This window comes from Parambassis ranga, chromosome 4, assembly GCF_900634625.1.
Source record: "Parambassis ranga chromosome 4, fParRan2.1, whole genome shotgun sequence".
Taxonomy (NCBI): Eukaryota; Metazoa; Chordata; class Actinopteri; family Ambassidae; genus Parambassis; species Parambassis ranga.
This window is the reverse complement of record NC_041025.1, coordinates 20,676,097-20,699,338: the sequence shown is the minus strand read 5'-3', so window position 1 is coordinate 20,699,338 and position 23,242 is coordinate 20,676,097. Positions and strand designations below refer to the sequence as shown.

Below are 23,242 nucleotides of genomic sequence, written 5' to 3'. Positions count from 1 at the left end.
CATTTTATACCTGTAAAGTGTCGAGTCTTTTTGAGTTTTGACTACTGAGACAACGACAGATGTCAACAGAAGGAAATAATTTATTTAAAAAAAAACAAATAAAACACAGACATATACATATAAAGTACTTATTAAAAAGTCACAAATGTAACAGCCATTTAGAAAGTTCAGTGTTTAAGCAAAGCAGCTAGAATAGGAGATCTTTGTAATGCATGCAAAGAAGCAACTTCCCCGAAGATAGTTTTTCAGGACTGGACGTAGGAGCTGTGGCCGCCCTCGTGGACTCTGCAGTACTCCTGTCCTGGCACAGCTCTCTTTTTGCAGGCTTTCCCTGTTTTAGTGATGCCGTTGCACAGCTGACGGCCCAACAGAGAGCTGGTGCAGGAGAGAAAGATACTGGAGTGAGGTGAAGCTTTTAATCTCAAAAACCTTCTAAACTATTTTTATTGTGATCTTAAAGGTAGGGTAGGAGATTTTGAAAACTCAGTGAGAGTCAGCCAGATTTGAAAGCAAACACACGCCCCTTTCTCTCGGAGCTCACCCCGAAGCCACGCCTCCCAATCACATGGACGCGCATTACCTGAAGACGGGCTGCGGTCTGTGACTTCGGCCATCATGCACGTACCTCTCTGGTGCGTGCAGAGCAGGAAGAGAGTGACAACCAGCCAATCCTCCGCGCACCCGGTCCACCCGGAGGATTGGCTGATGTTTTTAGTGTTTTATAGCTTCCACAGATGATTAATATTCTTTGTTTTAATGTGAAGCTGCCGAACTAATCGGTTGCTATCGGATTGTAAAGAGAAGTTACACCAATTTAACAAAAAGTGCATCAAAATGAAATCTCCTACCCTACCTAAAAATTACTTGCAGGGCTGAAATACAACGCTGTGAGTACAGGAGAAAGTTTTGCCACATTTAGACTGGTTCCTGTGGTGGAAAACTGTCTATACAACACTGACCTGTTGCTGGCTATCGATGGGGTCGGACTTGCGCTTCTCGAGTCATTCCCAAAATCCCGAGAATCGTTCACTGCTCCAAAAACTCCTCCCAGATTTTTTGAGAAGATGTCCTCTATCAGAGCCTTGGGAATAACAAACAGTGATTCAAAACACACCTTAATACTGTCATCACATTCCCTTGTGGCGTTGACCTGAGATGCTCACCGCTGAAACAGGCTGAGGAATAAACCTGGGAGTGGAGTGATTCGGTGTGCCAGATGCAGGGATGAACCTGGACTCTGGCTTCCTCTGAGGGGGAGACACTGCCGATATACTGAGGTTTCCTGGATTTAAACATGACAGAGCAAACATCTGTGACTGAATCTAGTGATGTAGCAGATCATTGGATGTAATCCATCTTGTGGATTTCCTACCTGATAAGAAGCTGTCCTGGCCGTCACGCTCCATGAAGGAATCCGTTTCATCTCTTAGGACAAAAGAATTGTGTTCTAATATTATCAATATAAATCCACATTACAATGCATTTTTCAAAGTTGCAGCCCGAGCCTGCAGTGTCGTGTGTTCAGCCGTGTTGTGTGTCGATGTTCAGGCTGCGGACTCACTTCTGTGGTGTAGACGACGGTGGATACGAGTGGCACGTCGACTCTGGCTGTGGCTTCACAATGTCACATGGGGCAAGTGGCAAGGGGGCAGCGGCCATCTTTCCTCCGCTCGGCAGGCATGCCCACAGCTGCTTCACAAACCAGTGAACTACAGACAGAAAATAACATCGTGACACAGGACACTGAGGACGCTGCGTTTGCCTTGCAAGCAGCTCTGAAGTCTGTACCCAGAGACATGGTGAGCAGCAGCACACTGAGGCTGGTGAGGTCTAGCGATGGCTGCTGGTTGACCTCGGCCACTGCGTTCAGAGGCACGGTGAGCAGCAGCATGGCTCGAGAGAAGGCCGGACAATGCAGGAACGTCAGCAGGACTGCGCACAACACAAAATAACCTGTGTGTGCCATACACGTCCACATGGCGGTCAGACTCAGACCTGTTGATGCGAGAAGCACAAAGGGAGCAGACGATGAGATGTGACGGAAACTAAAACGATTGTTAGATTTAATCGACTTTGCTGCAGTTCCTCTAATGGCCACTCGAGGGCCAGCTCTGACACCTGTAGATCTCCATGTTAATGTAAAGTTTAACTTTATGCCAGAAACACTGGCACTTTGGAAGTTTGGAATACGTTCAGTGGATAAGGTGTTGATGGCCCGAGTCTCCCACAATGACCTTCAGTGTGGATGTCATGCTTCACCTGCCCAGCCGAGGTATCCCTGTATCACGTGCAGCCTCTCCTCGACCCGGCTCTGCATGTTGTCCAGGTAGTGCAGCATCACTCCCAGGGTGCCGTTCATGCGTTCCAGTTTGTTCATCAGGTCGTTGTAGTACTGAGACGTCTGGTCCTGGTACTGCAGGAACTCCGACAGGCTGTGGTCTAAGGACAATAACAGGGAACAGTTTCCACACAGCACTGGCTTAAGCTGCAAGGTTAGCCTTTCCCTGATGGATGCAGCCATTTACCAATTTTTTGGTAGATGTCCTGAGCTTGGTGTCGGACATCTGCGAGGTCCTTGACTATCGCCTTGTGGTTGTCCTGAACGTCTGAGCCCTGGATCTGCAGATGCTCACTGACATTCTCTAAAGCCAGCAGGTGAAACAAAAAGCACATAATTCATTCATCTGACCGGTCAATCAAGACATACCACAGTCTGTGTAATAGTTTTGGTCACTCTGGAGGACCATGTCCAAGGCAAAGAACAATGAAAGCTTTTGATGAAATGAAACAGTATATAATATAATAATAAGCTCACCCATTCTCTTCGTGATGCCCTGAATGAGCTGAGCCACCAGCTCCTGTCCCGACGCGATGAGTGCCTTCTCCTGGCTCAGGCGCTGCAGGTTGTCCCTCAGTGAACTCTCCATGTGCTCCTGGCCCTCATACAGCTTCCCCTGTTGAGCCTGCAGAGCACTGTGTCCCTGCAGCAGCTTGTCCAGTGAGGCTGCAGTCAGTTCCTTCAGTTCCAGCTGGCCTTCCTGTTTTTAAACACCACAATCAGAATGAAACATCCGATTCCTTATGTGTGTACATTTTTTTTAAAAAAAAGGGAAAAATCCAGCTCTACCTTCAGGTCCTTCATTGCATCCAGCTGGCTGGTGGCTGTGGAGATGAGGGCGTTGACTGTGTGCTCCGCTCTGCGCCGGAAAAGCTGCTGACGAGTTGCGTAGCAAACAGAGCGTGCTCGGTTGCTTACGATGTGGTAAGCGTTCCACGTGTCTGAATCCATGTTGGCTGTGCACTCTTTTATGGTCTAAAACATAGAAATGAGGTTAACACAAACTGCTTAAACCGATTTTGTCCGATTACAATTTGATATTTTACCATGTCTTCAGTGCACAGGAAGGTCGGGCGGCCCTCAATCTCTGCCTGACAGTTAAACAGCATCACTCCAAGCTTTGCAATCTTTTCCTCTGAAAGACTTTCACAGCTGGATTTCAGCCGGGCAACCACCTGTGAAGAATTTAATGAAATAAAAATCAACATATACGTCTTAAGACTCTTCTGCGTAATGGGAAACTCGGTCCTCTTTACCCTGTAATGGCAGCTGTCTAACGCACTGAGCTCCATCTGCTTTGCCTCAGCCAGAAACTTCTCATCTGCAGTCACCATCTCAAACTGAGCATCCTTTGCTAGGAGCGCTGGAGCTGCCGCTGCAGCTGGAGGAGGAGGCGGTGCTACTGCAGGAGGGGACTCTGCGCGCCTCATCCACTCAAACAACCCGCTGACTGCAGGACACTGACAGGCCAGCAGGACGACCATCAGCAGGCGGGGGATCAGGTGATCGGCCATATCTGGATCAGAGCACGATAAAAATACACAAGTTAAAATTCATACTGAAAAAAAGTTTAAATGAATTCATTCACATTTCTTCTGATGAATCTATCTGTAAAACAAAACGTTAGATTTGTGTAGCATAATATTTCTTTTTTAAAAAAGGCTTATGAGTGACATGTATTTTACTAGATTTCTGTATCTTTACACAATATTATTGATAATTATCAAAACGGGAAAAAGCTGTAAAGCAACATTAAACGTTAATAAATAATACAATTTAAAAAAAGTATTGCTGGAAGGATGGATTTACAATTATCAGACGTTCCACTAGGTGGCGACACCAACCGACAAAATATGTTTAAATTAAATTTAAAAATGTTGATCCAGCTGTCCGGATGACACTGTTGTAAACTGAGGGGTAAACTCAAGAGACCTGCTATATTTACATAAAGAAAACAATAAGAAAATCTTATTTTTAAAAAATTATTTATTTATTGCTTCTGAATGAGACCCACACTGACTGTGAGTCTTGCCCAGGCATGTCTGCTCTGCTCTGCAGGATGGATCTACCAACGAAACACTGGTTTGGAATATTTAAAAAAAATTGAATTACAGAAAAACAAGAGAATCCTCATTTAACAATATATTCTTGTTTATTTTAATTGTACAAGAAAAAACACAAATTGCGTTTTTAGATTATCTAAAGATAAATGAGTTTTAAATACACATTATGAGTTTAAAACATATTAAATGTGCGTACCTTCAGTTGAATTGTGCAGGATCGGTCCGTGCTCTGGATGAAAACCTTCCTGCGGGTCTCCCTCACACAGCTGAGTGTGATAACAGCTAAATGTTCGGTCCGCCGCCTCTGCCCTCCGTGGGCGCAGCGAGCAGCCAATGGAATCACTCGCATTTTTCAGAACTGGATTTAGAGTGCGTTCGATTTATGTCCCGGCTAAAAAGTGCTGAAACAAGCGCGGAATGCGTCAGAGAGGACGCTGAGGGCGCCGCCCCACCTCGGGTAGCAGCAAAGAGATGAAAAACAAACGCACCCACGGCTACAGCCTCCCTCAACAGCTGGTTGGCTTCTGTATCATCCCGGTTGTGCCGGTTGTTTCCGACGTGCATGACAAGTTATTCAGTTAAACTAGAGTTTGTGGTTTGTTTAACGTCGGACATCAGCTGATCTGAAAAAGCATCAGGTGAATACTCGTAACACCGCCTGCGTTAGCCGGCGTTTTCCCCACTGCACCGCCTGACATCGTGTTTTTATGTCACTCCGTGTTACTTTATGGTTGTCCAATCAACAAGAAACACGTGCATTGTATTTCTAATCTAATCTGGATTATTTTCTAGCTGTCCGGAGCTACATGCAGCTGCATGGCTAGTTTTTAAGCTAACAGTGTATTTTATAAATAGCGTATTGTAACATTTTAAAGCCAAACACTGCTAAGGTTTAAGCTAGCAGGTGCACAGCTGCTGCTACATCAGACATGCTAGCATCTAATTAGCCGCCTAGCCGTGCGAACATTCTGTCGCTCAGTAGCCGCTGAGCTAACGTTACCACAACAATGGACGAATCCGGTATCAAGAAGCAGAACTGGGACGTGAAGGAGACGGAATTATTCCTGGAAATCCTAAAGGAGCTGGACATGAAGAAATGTTTGGACGGAAGGAAAGTGCGGAATAACAAACTCTTCAAGGTAGCGCACCGGAGGATGACAGCGGCCGGTTACCACCGATCTGTGGACCAGTTAAAGTTTCGCTGGAAACTTCTTAAAAGCGCGTATTATAAATGTAAGCGAGAGCCCGACTCCACGGCCGCGACTAAAATACAGGGCTGGTGGCGCTATGAAAAGACAATGGTTGCCATCATGGAGTCCAGACACCCTCTGGTCGGAGCCGGGGTCCACTCTGACAGGAACGACGAGGTGACGGAAGACTCGGATGGAGAAGCGTCGATGCTGCACTGGCCGCAGCAGCAGCCCTGCACGGACAATACCACTCAGAACCTGGATTTAATTGTAGGGGTGACAGCCACGGAGGAGATGTCATTAGATCACAACATGTGCTGTTTGCATGCGTTCATTCATTCTGTTGTGATCGTGCGTTCAACAAACAGCAAACACAACAGTCCTACAATAATACATTCTGTGTCATGATCATTTTCAGCTGTAATGTCCCAAACTAATGTGATATTATGCAGTATTTTCATTTTTTCTAAACAGGAGCTGTTTGTCACAAAGGAAACCCACCTTTATTTTGAAATGCTGTGATTTATAACCTTTAAAATAGATGTAAAAAATTAACATAATCCAAACTAATGAAGTATAAAATGACCACCCAGTTGATCAACATATTTTAACAGAAAGGAAGGATTTATTGGCGACTGTTGGTGCATGACAAGTTAAAAAAAAACAGGCTGCCCCAGTGGTTACATGGTGAGAGGAGGGGAGGGGGAGAAATCAGATTACTGTCAACTGTCATCTGAGATTTGACATGTAATCTGATTTCTTTCCTTAACCTGATCTCTCATAGTAACAGTGTAGCTCAATGTTGCCATATGGTGATAATGGTGGTGGTGGCTGTGCTCTCTCACCACATGCCTGCAAAGACCTTCCAGGATTCATTTTGAATTTTGGATTTTTCCAGATCTGTCTCAGTCCTGATGCGCTAGTCAAACTCTAAAGTGTCTTTCGCACCCCTTGCAACATGATGGTGCCAAATTCAGAGTGATGGAAGTGGTGCAAAAAATTCATCCTTCTTCTGTAGAAAGCAAAAGTTTGGATTTCCAGTAGAAAGGATCTTCTGTCAGGAAGTCCTTAGGAATCAGGTGAAGCTGCAAAAGAACGCCGCAGATGTGTAAAGAGGGATTTTTCACTCATTACTTCCAGTGTTCAGTCAGGTTTGGGTTAATAACATGTTCAGTCTGAAAGTCTAAACAGGCTGCTACTAGCAGAGCACTGTAAAGATCATTGTTCTGCTGAAGGCAGAGCTGGACCTACATCAGAATGCTCCTAAGAGCTGAACAAGCCTGCGGCGTTTCCATAGCAACCCTTGTAGATAGGCTGGTGATGTTTGAACACACAAATCTGAGGAGTCAGTGCAGGAGGACTGTCCTGAAGATTTAAACAAAAAACAAGTTTGATTTGGAAATAAAAAAAAATTTCACAATATACATTTTGTCAGTCAAAGTGTTTGTTTGTAGTGTGAGATACAGTTGGTGCTGTAGTTAATGTATCATAGCGTTGTGTCGTGTTGTTCTCACATTGGTCTCACAGTGTGATGTTCCTGTTTTCATCAGTCGTCTCTTCTGTTTCAGATCAAAATGGACCCTGAGATGGACTCGCAGCTGAAGATCGGCTTCATCGGGGCAGGGAACATGGCTTTTGGCATCGCAAAGGGCATCTTGTCTGGTGAGTCTGGAGAGAGCTCTCAACCACAAAGTCCATTAGTCAGTTTGAAATGCATGGGTTTTCTTTTAATTGCCAAAATTGCTCCATTTATCATAGGACAGGGCTCTAGAGTGCGACCATTTTGGGCGCACATGCGACCTAATTTCTCAAAGGTGCAACCAAAAAATATCAGAGGTCGCACCAGTACGACCAGCTGTAAGAGGGAGATACATTCTCCGCGACTCTCAAAAGTCTCCAACAACAGACACACATTGGGCTCATATCGTGGTCTGAACCAATCAGAGACGGTGAAGGGAGGGACCTCCGTGTGTGTATCTTTGAAAACGTGTCTGCTGCGGTCAGCAGAGACCGAAAATCCAGAAGAAGAACGCGGACATATGCTGCGCAGAGCTGATGCTGTGTGCTAAAGCTTGTTCCATACTGCACGAGAACAGAGAGATCTGTTCATGTTACCGAGGTGACGAGAACAAAGTCCGTTTCGGCCCGGACTTTTTAAAACGTGTGTGCAGAACTCATACGGCCCTCTGACTGTAGCGCGCAGCGTGCGCACACACAGACAGGTATTAAAGACGTTTCGCTGCAGAAACCGCAGTTTAAGTGAACATGCAGCGGAGGAGCAGGATTTGTTGCTACTATGCGGGTTTTGATAATTTGCTGTTGACCTGAATGAGTGATGACAACGAGCCGGTAATGTTCAGGGAGGGGGCGTGACGTGCTCGTAGCATCATAACAGACTGAACAGCAGGTCTGAGGACAGTGTTATCTGACCTGTGAGGTTCATCCATGAAGGCTGAGTCACTCTGAATGACAGCAGTCAGCTGGTTTTAAGGAGTTATAGAACATGGTTACATGACGAACGCCCATTTAAAAAGTATTGTTATTATCCTGCTATAGTGGAGCATTGTCTGCCAGGATGATGTCTGCATACAGCTAAACTGTAACAGACAGAATGAAGAGTCTGTCAGCTGGAGCTCAGCTTTAGAAAGAGAGGAGACAGAGGCAGAGAGGAAGAGAGGTGAGGAAGATGAGAGAAGAAGTACTATAGCTGCATTAGAAACGTGAATCTCAATCACAGCTATTAAATAAATAAAGGTGTATATAATTTAAATAATTTTTAATTCCCATTGCCAGATAGATAAGTGAGGAGCGACAGCCAGAAAATACAGAGAGAAAGCAAACAGGGAAATGAAGAGTGCTGTAACTTTGAATCTTCATCATGGATTTCTGACAGGCAGACTTGTTGGATAGTTTGTCCATAATTTGAATGAGTACTATCGGTACATGTATTTGTTTATTTTTATTTACCTGTGTTCATTAAACAAGGTCCAAAGTCAGTTTAGGATGATATGTCATTATTAAGCCCGTTCATATTTCCTAGAGATCAATTTTTGGACCTCAGTATTTCTAAAACTTTGGCTACAGCCCTGCGAGGCCGTCAGGTAAACAGTAGATGTAGCTGCAGATGATGAGAGAAGATGAAAAGAACTTCTGCGTTAGGATAGGTGTCAAGTTAAGGCCTGATCCATAACATATATGGACAGCATTTAAAAAACAAACTGCTGTGTGATGTGTGATGCGGTGCACCTAACTTTTGTGCCGGTGCACCCAAGAAAAAAAGGTTAGGCGCACCGGTGCAACCAGTGCAAAAAGTTAGTCTAGAGCCCTGTAGGAGGTTAGTGTGAAAATAGGAACTATAGTGGACTCTTCTGTGGTCCTTGAATGCATCATGTGTGCTTCTATCTCCTAAAATCTAATTTTCAGGTTAAAATTACCCAAACTTTATTTTAGACATCTCAGTAAAAACTTAATCAAAAATTAACTGTTTACACTCCAGAAGATTCTGTGGAAAAAAGGTTTGTAGGGGCTGTAAAGTATGATGCTGGTCTTACTTTATTTTCTCATTGTAGGAAATGTTCTTCCTGTAAACGTTAAAGTCGGCGCACCTTCCTCCAGGAACTTGGGGCGCTTTCAGGTACTGTTTATTTATTTTATTTACTTCTCAGTTGTGAGTTAATTTGCAGGACAGCGAGTCAGTCATGGCTTCTGTTTCTAGGATCAGGTTTCGTGTGAATGCACGCATAACCTGCAAACCAGTCCACTGTAAATCTGGCCCTTCTCTGTTGCTATGGAGATAGGCAGGCATCGACACACGGCCAAAATTTCTTCAGTAATAACATTACTTTGTGTAGAGATGCTTCCCAAAGGATGTGCATGTTGATTTGCATGTAAAGTGAGTAAAGAGATCCGACGGTGGTGTTGTACTGAACGCTGTCCACTTGTGGAGGTTACCAGTACGTCCAAGAGCTGATCAATAAGACGTTGTCTTCTCTTTGTTGCCTTCAGGAGCTGGGCATCTCTGTAACTCACTCCAACGTCGAGGTGGTGGGCAGCTCAGACGTGGTCTTTGTCGCGGTCAAACCTCACCTGGTCCCACAGGTGCTCAGTGAGGTCTCGCAACACGTCACTGACAGACACGTCATTGTGTCTGTGGCGGCGGGAGTCACTCTGGCCACATTAGAAGAGGTGACGGCTGCAGCCTGCAGCTTTTAACTTAACGCTGGTTTGTCCACAGTGTAAAGACCTTGTGACTTGTGTTTTTTATCTGAAGCTCCTGCCGGAGAACTCGGTGGCCATCCGGCTGATGCCGAACCTGCCGTGTGTGGTTCAGGAAGGTGCTCTGCTGTTTGCACGGGGATCCCACGCCAAGCAGGAAGATGGCGCTCTGCTTCGCTCCCTGCTGCATCGCTGCGGTTTGGTGGAGGAGGGACCGGAGGCCTGGATTGACATCCACACCGGACTGAGTGGGAGTGGAGTCGCTTTTGTGAGTCACGAAGTTGCATGATTTCTATAAAGACCTACATAATTCATACACAGTTACACAACTGCTGCTGATATCCTGCTTTGAAAATGTTGCATGTGTTGGATTGTTTTTATGCCTCATCAGCTGTCGCCTGCACATGAACTGACTGTTTTGGTTTAGTTTAGAGACCATAACAAAGACAGAGTGTGGGACTAAACATAAGTGTTGGTTGACAAAATGGATGAGTCTTAGCTAGAAACAAAAGAAATACTTTAAATAAGCTATAATACAGAAACTAAAGACCCAAACACAAAGAAAAAGTACCGTCTGGGAGGAAAAGTAGTGAGGACTGTGGGTCTAATAGGAGGTAGAGGCCGACTTCCAACTTCCTGTGCTATGTCCAGCACCAATCAGGCAACCTGTGAGACAGAAGGAGGGTAAAAAAACACAGTACACCCACAGAGGACCCTCATGAAGCCCAGAGGTCTTCACACTAACCCTGATTCAACTCAGATCACGTCCGGGTCTCCCAGCCACATAAGCCTATAGCAGCATAGCTAGTTTTAGCCAATCCTACAAAATGAGTATAACTATGTCTGTGATCCAGCCTAGAAGTGACACAAGCATGGATGTGTTTAAGATTAAGATTAACTTCATTAATCCCCATGGGAAAATTAAGTTGTAGTAGCAGCATATCAAAGAACAATAAATACAATAAACACAAGCAAAAACTCTTATATACACATACACACACATGGCAGCAACAAAAAAACGAATATGTACATACACACACATATAAAAGCAGATCAAAATGAAGATAAAAACACAGTTAATGTAACTGAGAAGTTTGAAGTACACCTGTGATGATGCTTTAGTCCAGGTTTGTGAGCACAGCTCTGACAGTCACAGAGGAGGTATAGAGTCTGATGGCGGACAGCAGGAATGACTTCCTGTACCGTTCCTTAGAGCAGCGGGGCAGCAGGAGTCTGTTGCTGAAGCTGCTTCTCAGTCTTTAGCATCACTCTAAGAGAGGACGCTGAAAAGAGGCTGCTTCAGATGTGGGTTTAGTGTGTGCAGTAAAGGGTCAAAGGTGACTCCCAGGTTCCTCACAGTCCAAAGTAAGGCCACGCAGAGTAACAACATGACCCTGAGGTGTTTAGGACCAAAAACAATGACAGCTGAAGTCTAAAGTCTTCCAGGCCTTTATGTCCTTAAGACATCAACATAACTGAACATTTATGAAGAGGAAGCATGTAACAGAGCAGAAAAAGGTTTTTGTTGTGTTCTGATCATGTTGTTATTTTTGCAGGTTTACCTGTTTGCTGAGGCGCTGGCAGAAGGAGCTGTTAAAATGGGCATGCCGAGCGCTCTGGCCCACAGCATCGCATCTCAGACCGTCCTGGTCAGTGTGCACTTCATGTGTTAACAAAAATAATAATGTGTACACTTACAGCTCATCAGTGCCATGTTGTTGCAGGGTGCAGGGAGGTTGCTGCGTGACTCAGGGAAACATCCAGCTCAGCTCCGCTCTGAAGTCTGCACCCCGGGCGGGACGACCATCTACGGGCTGCACACGCTGGAGCAGGGCGGCGTGAGGGCGTCCACCATAAGCGCCGTGGAGTCTGCCACAGAGAGAGCCAGAGAACTGGGCCGAAAGTCGGCGGCGGGAAGCAGGAAGTGACAGCTGCTGCTGCTGGTTGCCTTTAAGAACTAATCATCAGACTTTAACTGGGCCACAAAAAAGGACGATTTTTATTCCACTTTGTCACATTCTTTTCTTTTCATGTCTCTGACCAGAAGAAAATGATGTGAGTGGATAATGTCTTGAAATGATCTAACCTGCAACACACACACACAAACAATCCTTTCTGTTGGATTAAGTCAGTAACGCAAGTGAGGCGGAGCCCATGTTCCAATTTTGCGAGTATAAATATGAATATCTTCACCGGCCTTTTCCTGCCTTACAGCCACTGATCGGATTGTTATGAACACAGAGTACGTAGTGGGTCACAAATGTGTCGATGGATTTACTTGATCGCAGCTGTGCAGCGATACTTTCTGTCCCAGCTGTAGATGACTTTTGTGTACAAATATATTTACGACCTACGATGCCAAGTGTGTAGAATCCACCTCTATAAAGTGTCATGTTAACAAGTGCTCAGTGTGCATTCCTCTAAAGTTTTTAAATCAGCCATTAAACAAACTTTTGGTAGCACAAATTCTTACAAATAACACAATATTACCACACTTCAAAGTCATTAACCACAATGATAAAGAGCTCAGAGGTCTTAAAATGTCATATCATGGGACAAATCTATGAAATATGAATTTGTATTTAACAGAATACATTATTAACTTGTTCTTTCTGCCACAGTGTGAGTATACAACATGTCATAAAGAGTAACAGCCTCTCAGACTAGAACAAAGGTTAGAAATAATGAATAACGGTGCTTTAAATGTCATTTTTCATGTAGTTAAAGGAACAGTGAAGGTCACATAGAACATATCAGTGAGTGTCAGTGGAAATAAAACACGGAACATAAGGAAACATGAATGAATCATGACTCCCTTCCCCCATCCCATCACACAATCACCGCTGCTCCTTGCTTCCTCCTCCTCCTTCTTCCCGTTGTCACTCACGGCTGGAGAAACACGCGTTGTGCCCACCGGCCTGGTTTCACACCGAAAGGACCGAAAACAGAGCAGTAAGTACCGCTGACGCTGGCTGACAGTCGGGCTGTCAGTGAGGGCATTTTTTTCCTTTTTAAAAATACGTTTTGTGTAAACGAATGAATATTTATTGGTTTACAGGAAGCCTCCAGGCTGCTATTAGCCGAGGCTAGCTAGCTAGCTAGCTGGCTAGCGCCTAGCTGAATGGAGCCTCTTGCTATAATGCTAACCCGGAGAGGTTAGCACTCACGCCTGCCGGATACCGGCTTCAATGGCCGCCTGTGCTGTTTGACTTATGAATGTCAGTGTTAAAAATCAACTGTTTACTGTCACGTATGAAGACAGTCCTTTAATTTCCTGTGTAATGTTGACGGGCGGTTTTCAGTGTAGCTAATACGGACTTGGTAGATGATGAAAGGTGGCTAATGTTAAGGTTAGCAGGGCGCACCTTCACAGGATGACAGCTCTGTTCAGGCTTTTAAATGCTTTTCTTTAGCTGCTCAGCTGCTTGTTTGGAAGCCTCTGCATGATATGACACATTTTTTTTTACCTTTTACAAACAAAACTGCAGCCTTGGTTCCTTAAATATGATATAAAAATGGCTAAAATTCAGAAATTTGGGCTTAAAAATTAAGATTAAGAAACCCTTTATTTTTCCTACAATGGGGGAAAAACACAAGATAAGATAAGATAAAACAGCAAGTAAACTACCAATAAAATATACAATAGAGTTAAATAAGAGCAGGACACATCATAAAAGTAACTACCAATAAAAAAATACAGTACAATAAAGTTAGGATAAGATATTAACAGGTATTGCACGGTTGAGTGGAGGTAGAAGTGGTTTGTAAAGCTGTACACAGTGCATCAAAAACTAAATAAATCAATATTGTACAAAGGGGTGTGGGAATATTATTAATACTGCATGTGATATACAGCCTGAACGTGTCTTGTTGTTGATAAAAGGCGCCTTTTGTGATGGAGAAGCAGCTATTTCTGTTTCTTCCACTCATCCCAGGTGCATACTCTGTCAGTTAAAAGGCCTCTGACAATAGCTGCCGACATTATTCAGGTTTATTGGCACTTGAGAACAAATGACGCATCCTGACGGTGCTTTTAAGTATTTTTTCCCCACCTAAAGTATGACATTATAACCACACCCATCATGAATCGGTCTAATTTGGGCCTAGTTCTAATGAGCCTCCTTTGCAGTGTACAACATTTCTTTGTGGTTATAATGGGAAAAACTCATTTAAATAATGTGGACAAGGCCTGATTAATTATTAGCCAGTCTGTTTGTGTCATGGAATCCCAGAAACTGTTTAAAAGGAGCATTTTGCACTAGGTGACATGTCTACCACCATGATTATTCTGATCACATACACACACACTGTCCTACTGCCAGAAATATTCCAAATCTGCTGCTAAAAATAGAGCCCGATGTTTACGAGAACATACCCAGCTGTGCTGTGAATTTGAAAGTTGTAGCATGTTAAACATTTATGCCTTGAGGAGAACGAAACGTGACAAATTCAGCATGTCACCAGTGTTTGGATTATTACACTGGTCCAAACCCGATGAAGGTATGACTCTGTTTTCACCATTGCTGCATGTCTGATTCGCTTAATTTACTAATTAGAGCTTTGAAAGGAGACCTTTACCTCCAAGTGTCTATTTTGGATCATGGAGAGAAAAATACAGTGTCCCCAGTGCCTTCTGTTTGAAGGAGGGAAGGGAAGCAGATGAAGGGAAAAATGAGCCTTTGGGCTGCATCCAAGCTTGCTTGATGCATTTGGCATGTTAGATTTTGATCATATTCATGCTTCCACAGCTCAAAGGGAAGCAGGTTTAGTCTGTAAAGTGTAGCATCCTTCTTTCTTCTCATGTCACAGTCAGAATTTGACAAGTGAGGATTCACTTTCTAGTCTGTGTGTTTTTTTTTTACATGGTTTGTGTCCGCTGTATCGCTTTTATTGATTTTTACAAGGTGGTGATTGTTAATTTTCTTTTTCCAATGGCTTGCGGTCAACTGGATGAAAAGAACACATTAAGCTTTTGACTTTGATACTAATTTGTGCCCGACACCTTTATCAAGGAAGGTGAGTTTAGAGCTTGAATAAGTTCTTCTAATACAGAAGCAAAGTCCACTTCTGTTTAGGAAAAAGGATGTACAGCAGCAAGAGGAAATGTGTTTTATTCTGTTTGAATTGTACCATAATATGACCTACTGAAAGTCACACAAGTGATGTCATCATAGCATTTACTCAGCTTGACCAGACTGCTTGTGTTTTGTGCACAGCAGTGACGCCATGTTGGTGAACTACAATGAGAGACGTTGTTCTCTTATTGGTTTCACACAAAAATAAATCATACTTTGATACTGTTCCAACAAAGTGCAGCTTTTTTGACTTGTAAAACTCGTGGTACAATTCCAACGGGATCAGAAATATTTTCTCCAAATGGCTGCAGGAAGGGACTTTGCCTTGTTAATGTTAATGTCAAACAGGAAATGACTTCCCCAAAAACAGACCCTAAATCTGCTTCTGTATTAATTTACTAACCTCTAAATGGTAAAAAGGAATGCAGTGTTGGTCAGCATGTCTTACTGTGTGTGTGTGTTTTAACCTCCTGATTCCCAAAACAAGAAATGACTAAAAACAGACATGTGCTTTTTAAATAGTTTGCATTTAAGACAGTTTTTATGCAGTTTTAATGGAAAATATGATCAAACCTAAGCTGGAAATTGGGATGTTTGAGTCCTTTCTACCTGTAGTTGTGTTGACTTTACATTGTAGTGAACAGTGAGCCTTCATGTATACTGTAACAGGAGTGTAAAAGGTCCAGGACTTGTTTGGGATTCAGGTTTGTAATACATTTCCTGTGTTGTACAGCATGACTTAATTCTGAGTCTTTATTTAGTTTGCACGATCATCTCGCTGCATGTCAGAAATTTTGTTTCATTTGTGTTTCAGCTCATTACATTCTTGTTTCTTTTTTTATTCTCTTGTGTTGTTCCAATTTGTTAAGTCATGTGGTGCTTGTAAAGTTCATACAGTTAAGCTGCACAAAATCATTTTCTGTATGTGATTTAATTTAAATAACATTTAGAATGTTAAAATACTGATTCCATAAATCTGCATTGATTTTTTTCCTGCTTCCCTGCATGTCTCTGGGACTAATTTGTAGTATCTGGAAAATCAGTGATGTTAACTTGTAGTCTAATAGATCAATCCTTTTGTGTCTCTTCTCTCTCGACTAATCCAAAAGCCTGTACCTGTTATTCTCTTTTTTTTTCTTGCTACGGATCAAAGATGATGTCTAAGAAGAACTCCCAGAGCTCTGTAGAGGATCAGTCCGATCATGATCAGCCTCCCATTCCTTGTCAAGTGGATCGCTCCACAAAGGCGGCACAGGGTTCAAGAAACAAGGCTGAAGCAGGCCAGAGAAACGGAGAGACGGCATCATCGTCCCCAGAGAGCGGCAGCTTGAACGGGGATGGAAAGCGCAGTGGGAAAAGCCGCCGTCGCAAGAAACGTTCATCTAATCCTGAGAGCCGCCCGGAGGAGAAAGTCGGCAACGTAAAGAACGAAGTGAAACCGGACAAACGGACCAGCCAGTCTCCTGACCCCCGCGCCGCTCTGATCGGTCTGCAGTCCGAGTGCGCGAATGTGTGGTTTGAACGGAGCATCTACGAGCAAGCCGAAAGCATCTACCAGTGCTGGTTAGCTAGCTCCTCCAATGGTACCACCCAGGTGAATCGCTCACCTCCACCCTCAGGGAAACACTCCAACTCGCCATCTGCTGTGGCTTCCACACTTCCAGTATGCCACCACGGCGAGCAGGTGGCGTGCCACCATGTTGTACAGTCAGTGTGGGTGAACAAGACAAACTTTGACCAGGCAGAGTGTCGTTTTGTTGAACAATCCATGCAGCCATCAATTCCAAACTCTCTGAACCTCCCATCCCAACCCAACCGCTCCGCCACACCCAGAACTCCCGATGAAGGATATCAGTCTCTGGCACCGACACCCGCGACCCCCGTCATCCAACAAGCCGCCGTCACACCGACCACTCGTCAGTCGATTAATGGACTGCCACGCATCCCGGTGGAGCTGCTTAGAGGCGTGTGGCTTGAGAAACCGCTGTATGACCGCGCAGAAGCGGCCTTTTACCAGAATCTCTATGGCAACAACTCCTCTTCTAAACGCTCCAGCTGCACCACCACCTCTAGAAGTAGTGACCACCCCCAAAGCCTTGTGGAAGAGGAGGAGGAGGAGGAGGAGGAGGAGGAAGAAGTGGTGGTGGAGGAAAAGCAGGTGGTCCCACAGGGTAAAGCAGAAGTCTTCCACGCTCTGCACCCGATCCAGGAGGAAGAGGAACCAGCTGACGTCCCGGAGAAGGAAGACACATCAGGAGTCTGCTATTTCCTCCACCCGGACAGCGAGCGGGTGTGGCTGGACAAGTGGCGTTACGATTCTGCAGAGAGCTGTTTCCATGGTTGCAGTGGAGATACAGCCACAGCGGCGAAGAAAGATCGAGGAGCAGGAACCTCGTCAGCGTCCACCACCACCCCCCCACTAAGGGACAAGTATGACCAAAGCAGGAGAATGGAACTGCTCCAGATGTTTCAGTTCATCTTTGTTTTTCTTTAAAGCATCCTGTGTTTCCCTGTTCGAGTGCGTGATTCATTATTTATTCCACCTTTTTCTTCATCCATTGTCCTCGTTGTCTGTGTTTAATTTTCCTGAATGACTGTTTGAACCATTGTTGTGTTTTACCAACTTCTGAGTTTGTGGGGAGAATGGATTAAAAAAAAAAGATTTTTTAGAAATTTTTAAGGCTGTAAAAGCAAATAAATATGTGTAATATTCAAATATATGACGTAGAAGTAGTAATAATGCAGATTTCTTTTCTTTTTTGTCCCCTGACCTCCTGTGTCCTGTTCATACATCCCTCTCTTGTCCTTCCTGGCTCTCTCCTCTGTAGAACAATGAGCACAGTGGACTTTCTGGCTCAGGAGAAGGTCTGGTTTGACAAACCTCGCTATGACGAAGCAGAAAGACGCTTCTACGAGCACCGGAACGGCTCGTCACAACCCTCACAGGTACCCACACTGGGGTTTAAGAAGTTTTTTTTTAGATTTTAAGCTTGGAATAAGTGTAAATTTGATCTAATTCACATGTTTTTAACTTTATAGTTATAGAGTCTCTTGCTGTTTATTTTGTTGCAGGATGTTGGAGCTAACAGCATTCTGCAGGACATTGCTCGAGCCCGCGAAAACATCCAGAAATCTCTAGCAGGGGTAAGACTGGAATGTGTCTAATGAATTTGAACTTGTACTACAGGATAATGACAGTGTTTATATTCACATCAGGGCCACATCTTCCCATCATTTTGTGTCTTATAAATGTATAAATCTTCGCAATCCAGCAAGACCGCACAATGCATTTGTCAGCAATCCAAGTGAGTTTGTTTTTATCACTGATGGTGATAGGATTTATAAAGAAACAGGCTTATACTGCAGTGAAATGATGATGATGATGTGATGATAGGATGAATTCTGAGTAGAGGAGCAGCTTTGCTAAAAAAAGGTTCAGGGTCAGCGGAGGACGTTGTAACCAGAAGATTTAATTCTAATCCCTAAATCGGAGTGTTTTCTGAACCCAAACGGAGCCGCTTCCGCAGGGGTCTGACAGCTGAAAGCTGCAGGACTGTGTTCCCTTGTTACTGTTCAGCTGGTTGTTTGTGAAGCCTTCAGCTGTTTGATGTCAACAATGTTAAGTCTTGTAGTTCGTCAGATCATCTGCTTCTAGTTCTTCCAGCTGTGGTTCTCCATTTTCTTTCTGTTCTGAACTCCTCCCTTTGGCATGTTCATTCAGTCCTGTTCCTCCCTTTCACCTGAAATCCCTCCTCTTCCTCCTCCTCCTCCTCTTCCTCTCAGCTGAAGACTACATTGTGTAACAGAGGGTGTTCTCAGCCTCTCCCGAGCAGACACTCCCAGTTTGTAAGTGCCTCCAAGCGTTGTGTGCCACAAGCCGCTTTGTCAGTGGATCTTGCTGACCATCAGCTTATAGTTGGCCTACTACTGTGTCTGTGTGGAGTGTTGCAGGCTTATCACCCTTTATTTCTAACCAGGGTCCATGTACAGCACCTGTTTTTTTTCCTGGCTGTAAATGCTGCTTTGTGTTCTTAATTCACACTCAAAGGTCTGAGTGAAACCTCTGGGTTTTCCATTAGATGGCGCTCTTACTGAACTGTATGTATCCGTCTCTCTGTTCTGACAGCAGAGCGCCAGCAGCAGCACAAACGCAGCTGATCAAGGAGAATTCATTTCTCGCATCAGGAACTTGGAGCTGGAGAACCAGAGTCTACACAAAGGTCGGTTCATTTCCTGCCTGGGATCAAATATTTATGCCTTTCTTTACAAACATCAAAGCTGCAGCCGGTGTTTGAATATTTGTTGACCCACAGTTAATGACTGGAGTTTTACAAAAATGTAAATAAACCACCTAAACAGAGACACAAAGGGGAACTCTACATGCTATAGAATTCAAATTTGAATTTTTGTCATGTGACTGCTGGTCATCGGGGAGACAAAGTGTGATAGTCACACCAAGGTGTGTAGAATTATTTTGTAGAATCTTGTTGTTATGTATAGAGAGAATATTAAATGTATTCTTATATTCTACTAAGTGGATCCTGCTGTATTTTACAACAGAAATGTCACACGTGATGCATTGATGGAGCGTTGGCTTAGGTTTGAAGTCTGATTATTCTTTTTCTTAATATTTTTAATCCACTGCACATTCACACCGTGGAGTGTAGAGGATTAATTTGTCAAAAATTGGAAGCAGAAATATGTAGTTTGAACATGCAACGATGATAAATGACCATCAGGCTTTTTGGCAAAGCTGAACTTTTGGACTGACTAGAACTGTCATCTGTCTTACTGGACTCTTAAAATGCCCAAAGCCTGATGTTTTACTTAAGTGGACTCTGGTCTTGTTTCATCAGTGGTGGAGGACTTGAGGGCCGCTCTTTCCAAACTGGAATGTCGGGTCACAGTTCTGGAGAAGTCTCCTGCTACTGTGACTGCAGCTCCTGCTCCTTCAGTCCCCTACACAAATGTGAGTTTATACAAACCTTTTCTTTTTTCTATGGTTGTACCACACTGTTGATCTCTCTCTCTCTGTCACTCTTTGTTCAGGGTACTACTGTCCAGCAGAAGACCAGCGCTCCGGTTAAAGAAGAAGATGACGATGATGACGATATTGATCTGTTTGGTAGCGATGAAGACGAAGAGGCAGAGAAACTCAAAGAGCAGAGACTGAAGGAGTATGCAGCGAAGAAAGCCAAGAAGCCCACTCTCATCGCCAAGTCCTCCATCTTATTGGATGTTAAACCTGTAAGTGGCTGAATTTGTGGATTCAAAAAACAGGCGGACACTATGTTCCTCGTTAATCCTGTGTTTGTTGTTTAGTGGGATGATGAAACAGACATGGCGAAGCTGGAGGAGTGTGTGCGCTCGGTGCAGGCTGACGGGCTGTTATGGGGAACGTCCAAACTGGTTCCGGTGGGTTACGGCATCAAGAAGCTGCAGATTGCGTGTGTGGTGGAGGACGACAAGGTGGGGACAGACATGCTGGAGGAGGAGATCACCAAGTTTGAAGACTACGTAAGTACTGTGCTGCCCCCTGGCCTCAAATCAGAGGCACTCTCAGACTCAGGTTCAGTTTTGACATGTTTTTATTAGTCAGTTGGTCAAAATCAGTACACAGTGAGTGAAGCAGACTTGGTTACATAAACACAACAGGAAAAGGTGCTGATTATATTTCAGTAACATTTTAAAAGGTTAATGATAGCTCATGCTTAAAACCTTTTTAATTATTTAGTTTCAATGCTAACAAAGCACAGCCTTTAAATTAACCATGAAATGTAACCAGCACCTCTCCACACTTCAGCAGTAAAGGAAGCGTTTATCTCAGAGCCCCCAAGACAATCTGGGCAGTTCAGAGCACCTACAGATGGGACCTGAACAGTGATGCATATTAACCCATCTTCTACCCGTCTTCAATGGGCAAAGCATTCGTCACAGAGCGAACCATCATTTATTACAGGAAATGATTCCTCAAAGAGTGGCTCAGTGGTATATAACCGGTGTCCAATAACCGGAAGGTTGGTGGTTCGATCCCAACTCCTCTCTAGTCACTGTTGTGTGCACTGCCTCCAGTGCACTCACTGGTGTGGCGCGCCCTGCTGGTCATTGTGTGACACTGCTTGGCAGCAGCCTTAAGCAATTTCCCTCTGGGATTATTAAAGTATCTAAAATAAAAATAAAATAGTATGAGTTATGATTGGTAAGTCTGTGCCCTAGTGTATAGAGATCTTGTTCCTTACATGTCCTGTTTAACCCTTTGATCACACACAAAGTCTGAAGTGACATAAACACGATTAAAGTAGATTACATTTAATGACCTTTTGTTTTTTTTTCCTTTTCAGATACAGAGTGTGGACATTGCAGCCTTCAACAAGATCTGATCCCAGTTTGTCTTTCCCCATCTGTCCTCTGTTTGTCTGCTGATTGTGTCAACGGTTAATAATAAAAACAAACTTGCACTGAAGCTACAGTCTCCTGAATTTAAGAGTTATTTAAGTTTGGTTATCACATCACATGTCTACAAAGAGATGCTGCTGGTAAACGTAATTTAAAGGGACAGTTCACCCCACATACTGATCAATTTATAGAGATATGAGGAAACAAAGAATATCTCTTGTCAGAAATTGTGACCCAGTTAACTTAAGAAAATGGTAACTGGGTTAGGATTGGGAAATGTTGTATTTTGGATACCATTAAATTAGAGTGGAAGTCTCTATAGCTGATATCTCTAAATTTGTAACCCACACTAAATAAAAGTAATAATATAATGTTGAGTTATTTTGGGGTAAGCTGTTCCTTTAATTCCAACAGGAACGCTATCAAACTGGGTCAGACACAAGCATCTCAGAGGCAGAACTATTTTTTTTCTCTAATATCTACACACTGGTGGATATTACTCACCGAGTTCCAATTAAATTTCTGTGACTGTAAACAATAATACTGCACAGTCTGATCCCAATGTGAGGCACAAAAATCAAAGAGTTAGTGATTATGTCATCCCTTTTCCCACCTTAATGCAAGCAGTTCTCTTAATATTAAAAGAAACCTATGATGGGAAATAATGACTATAAGGTTCAAGCTTTAAATGTAGTAAATGTCTTACTGACATGTTTTTGACCAGAAGTAATAAGCAGCCTGTCTGTCTGCAGGTGTCTGGTTAGAATAGGATTGTAAATGTTGACGGCAGACTTGGCTCCGAGCCACACCGTTGGGTACAGAGGCTGGCTGCGCAGGAGCCGGACATCTCTGAGTGTCACCATGTAGAAGCAGAGCAGACCTGCATCGCGGTCCAAGAAGACACTGATCCTGTGTGACCTGGAGCTGAAGGGAAGAGCCAGCGCCTGTGTCTGTTTGCTGTGGCAGCAGGAGGAGGACGAGCTGCAGCAGAGATGTGTCCCAGCCGACAGGCATCAGATGATCCCTGAGGAAACCGATACATTATTAAACTGGTGACAACGGCATAACAGGCATCTTTATTCATTGTAAAGTTGAAAAAAGTTCATTATGGGCACACCTTTCTTCTGATGCTCTCATACGTGAGCCCTGCTGCCTGTGTGACCACCATTTGCCTCATGCAGTGCAACACATCTTCTTCGCATAGAGTTTATCAGATTGTCTATTGTGGCCTGTGGAATGTTGGTCCACTCCTCTTCAATGGCTGTGCGAAGTTGCTGGATATTAGTGGGAACTGGTGCACGCTGTCGTATACGCCGGTCAAGCACATCCCAAACAAGTTCAATGGGTGACATGTCCGGGGAGTATGCTGGCCATGCAAGAACTGGGACATTTTCAGCTTCCAAGAATTGTGTACAGATCCTTGCAACATGGGGCCGTGCATTATCTTGCTGAAACATGAGGTGATGTTCATGGATGTATGGCACAACAATGGGCCTCAGGATCTCATCACGGTATCTCTGTGCATTCAAAATGCCATCAATAAAATGCACCTGTGTTCTTCGTCCATAACAGATGCCTGCCCATACCATGACCCCACCACCACCATGGGCCACTTGATCCACAACATTGACATCAGCAAAGCGCTCACCCACACGAAGCCACACACGCTGTCTGCCATCTGCCCTGAACAATGTAAACCGAGATTCATCCGTGAAGAGAACACCTCTCCAACGTGCTAGACGCCATCGAATGTGAGCATTTGCCCACTCAAGTCTGTTACGGCGACGATCTGGAGTCAGGTTAAGACCCCGATGAGGACGACGAGCATGCAGTTGAGCTTCCCTGAGACGGTTTCTGACAGTTTGTGCAGAAATTGTTTGGTTATGCAAACCAATTGTTTCAGCAGCTGTCTGAGTGGCTGGTCTCAGACGATCTCGGAGGTGAACCTGCTGGATGTGGAGGTCC

General features: G+C 44.1%; 4 protein-coding genes across 16 annotated transcripts; 3 read left to right on the top strand and 1 right to left on the bottom strand.

Annotated features, from left to right (window-relative positions):
• Positions 1 to 62: 62 nt before the first annotated feature.
• On the bottom strand, positions 63 to 4,850 carry bmb (brambleberry). 3 transcript variants are annotated; one of them, XM_028404667.1, is made up of 13 exons: positions 4,598 to 4,850; positions 3,595 to 3,854; positions 3,385 to 3,513; positions 3,128 to 3,313; positions 2,816 to 3,038; positions 2,526 to 2,642; positions 2,260 to 2,439; positions 1,789 to 1,995; positions 1,562 to 1,709; positions 1,373 to 1,425; positions 1,164 to 1,282; positions 960 to 1,081; positions 63 to 375 (listed from the first exon to the last, which is right to left on the bottom strand). In XM_028404667.1, the coding sequence occupies exons 2-13, from the start codon at positions 3,850 to 3,852 to the stop codon at positions 246 to 248; spliced, it is 1,872 nt and encodes a 623-aa protein (XP_028260468.1). In that variant the 5' UTR covers positions 3,853 to 3,854; positions 4,598 to 4,850; the 3' UTR covers positions 63 to 245. The 3 variants fall into 3 exon arrangements, 2 of the variants coding, with proteins under 2 accessions (XP_028260468.1, XP_028260469.1); XR_003670545.1 differs by having other exon boundaries at positions 252 to 375; positions 960 to 1,071; XM_028404668.1 differs by having other exon boundaries at positions 252 to 375; positions 1,164 to 1,310.
• Positions 4,851 to 4,901: 51 nt separating this feature from the next.
• On the top strand, positions 4,902 to 12,209 carry pycr3 (pyrroline-5-carboxylate reductase 3). Of its 2 annotated transcripts, none has more exons than XM_028404670.1 (7): positions 4,902 to 5,039; positions 7,160 to 7,253; positions 9,161 to 9,225; positions 9,597 to 9,776; positions 9,862 to 10,074; positions 11,363 to 11,455; positions 11,531 to 12,209. In XM_028404670.1, exons 2-7 carry the CDS (start codon positions 7,166 to 7,168, stop codon positions 11,732 to 11,734), a joined length of 843 nt encoding a protein of 280 aa, XP_028260471.1. In that variant the 5' UTR covers positions 4,902 to 5,039; positions 7,160 to 7,165; the 3' UTR covers positions 11,735 to 12,209. The 2 variants fall into 2 exon arrangements, with proteins under 2 accessions (XP_028260471.1, XP_028260470.1); XM_028404669.1 differs by lacking the exon at positions 4,902 to 5,039 and adding an exon at positions 5,391 to 5,861.
• Positions 12,210 to 12,671: 462 nt separating this feature from the next.
• LOC114434411 (elongation factor 1-delta-like) lies at positions 12,672 to 21,344 on the top strand. Of its 9 annotated transcripts, none has more exons than XM_028403644.1 (9): positions 12,672 to 12,758; positions 17,710 to 17,827; positions 17,954 to 18,025; positions 18,665 to 18,727; positions 19,011 to 19,101; positions 19,738 to 19,850; positions 19,931 to 20,128; positions 20,204 to 20,398; positions 21,223 to 21,344. In XM_028403644.1, the coding sequence occupies exons 2-9, from the start codon at positions 17,714 to 17,716 to the stop codon at positions 21,259 to 21,261; spliced, it is 885 nt and encodes a 294-aa protein (XP_028259445.1). In that variant the 5' UTR covers positions 12,672 to 12,758; positions 17,710 to 17,713; the 3' UTR covers positions 21,262 to 21,344. The 9 variants fall into 9 exon arrangements, with proteins under 9 accessions (XP_028259445.1, XP_028259444.1, XP_028259448.1 ...); XM_028403643.1 differs by having other exon boundaries at positions 19,008 to 19,101; XM_028403647.1 differs by lacking the exon at positions 18,665 to 18,727.
• LOC114434409 (uncharacterized) lies at positions 12,810 to 17,677 on the top strand. 2 transcript variants are annotated; one of them, XM_028403638.1, is made up of 3 exons: positions 12,810 to 13,024; positions 14,765 to 14,822; positions 16,035 to 17,677. In XM_028403638.1, exon 3 carries the CDS (start codon positions 16,035 to 16,037, stop codon positions 17,373 to 17,375), a length of 1,341 nt encoding a protein of 446 aa, XP_028259439.1. In that variant the 5' UTR covers positions 12,810 to 13,024; positions 14,765 to 14,822; the 3' UTR covers positions 17,376 to 17,677. The 2 variants fall into 2 exon arrangements, with proteins under 2 accessions (XP_028259439.1, XP_028259438.1); XM_028403637.1 differs by lacking the exon at positions 12,810 to 13,024 and having other exon boundaries at positions 14,328 to 14,822.
• Positions 21,345 to 23,242: the final 1,898 nt, after the last annotated feature.

Bases quoted from the DNA above. Each gene is read 5' to 3' on its own strand.
- bmb (XM_028404667.1), bottom strand. From the start codon at position 3,852: ATGGCCGATCACCTGATCCCCCGCCTGCTGATGGTCGTCCTGCTGGCC. The intron at 1,426-1,561 runs GTGAGTCCGCAG...TTTTGTCCTAAG, and splicing joins CCGTCGTCTACACCACAGAA to AGATGAAACGGATTCCTTCA. The intron at 376-959 runs GTCAGTGTTGTA...CTCCTGCACCAG, and splicing joins CCATCGATAGCCAGCAACAG to CTCTCTGTTGGGCCGTCAGC.
- pycr3 (XM_028404669.1), top strand. From the start codon at position 5,409: ATGGACGAATCCGGTATCAAGAAGCAGAACTGGGACGTGAAGGAGACG. The intron at 5,862-7,159 runs GTAGGGGTGACA...CTTCTGTTTCAG, and splicing joins CTCAGAACCTGGATTTAATT to ATCAAAATGGACCCTGAGAT. The intron at 9,226-9,596 runs GTACTGTTTATT...TGTTGCCTTCAG, and splicing joins GGAACTTGGGGCGCTTTCAG to GAGCTGGGCATCTCTGTAAC.
- LOC114434409 (XM_028403638.1), top strand. From the start codon at position 16,035: ATGATGTCTAAGAAGAACTCCCAGAGCTCTGTAGAGGATCAGTCCGAT.
- LOC114434411 (XM_028403639.1), top strand. From the start codon at position 17,714: ATGAGCACAGTGGACTTTCTGGCTCAGGAGAAGGTCTGGTTTGACAAA. The intron at 17,828-17,953 runs GTACCCACACTG...ATTTTGTTGCAG, and splicing joins GCTCGTCACAACCCTCACAG to GATGTTGGAGCTAACAGCAT. The intron at 18,728-19,007 runs GTAAGTGCCTCC...CTGTTCTGACAG, and splicing joins CGAGCAGACACTCCCAGTTT to CAGAGCGCCAGCAGCAGCAC.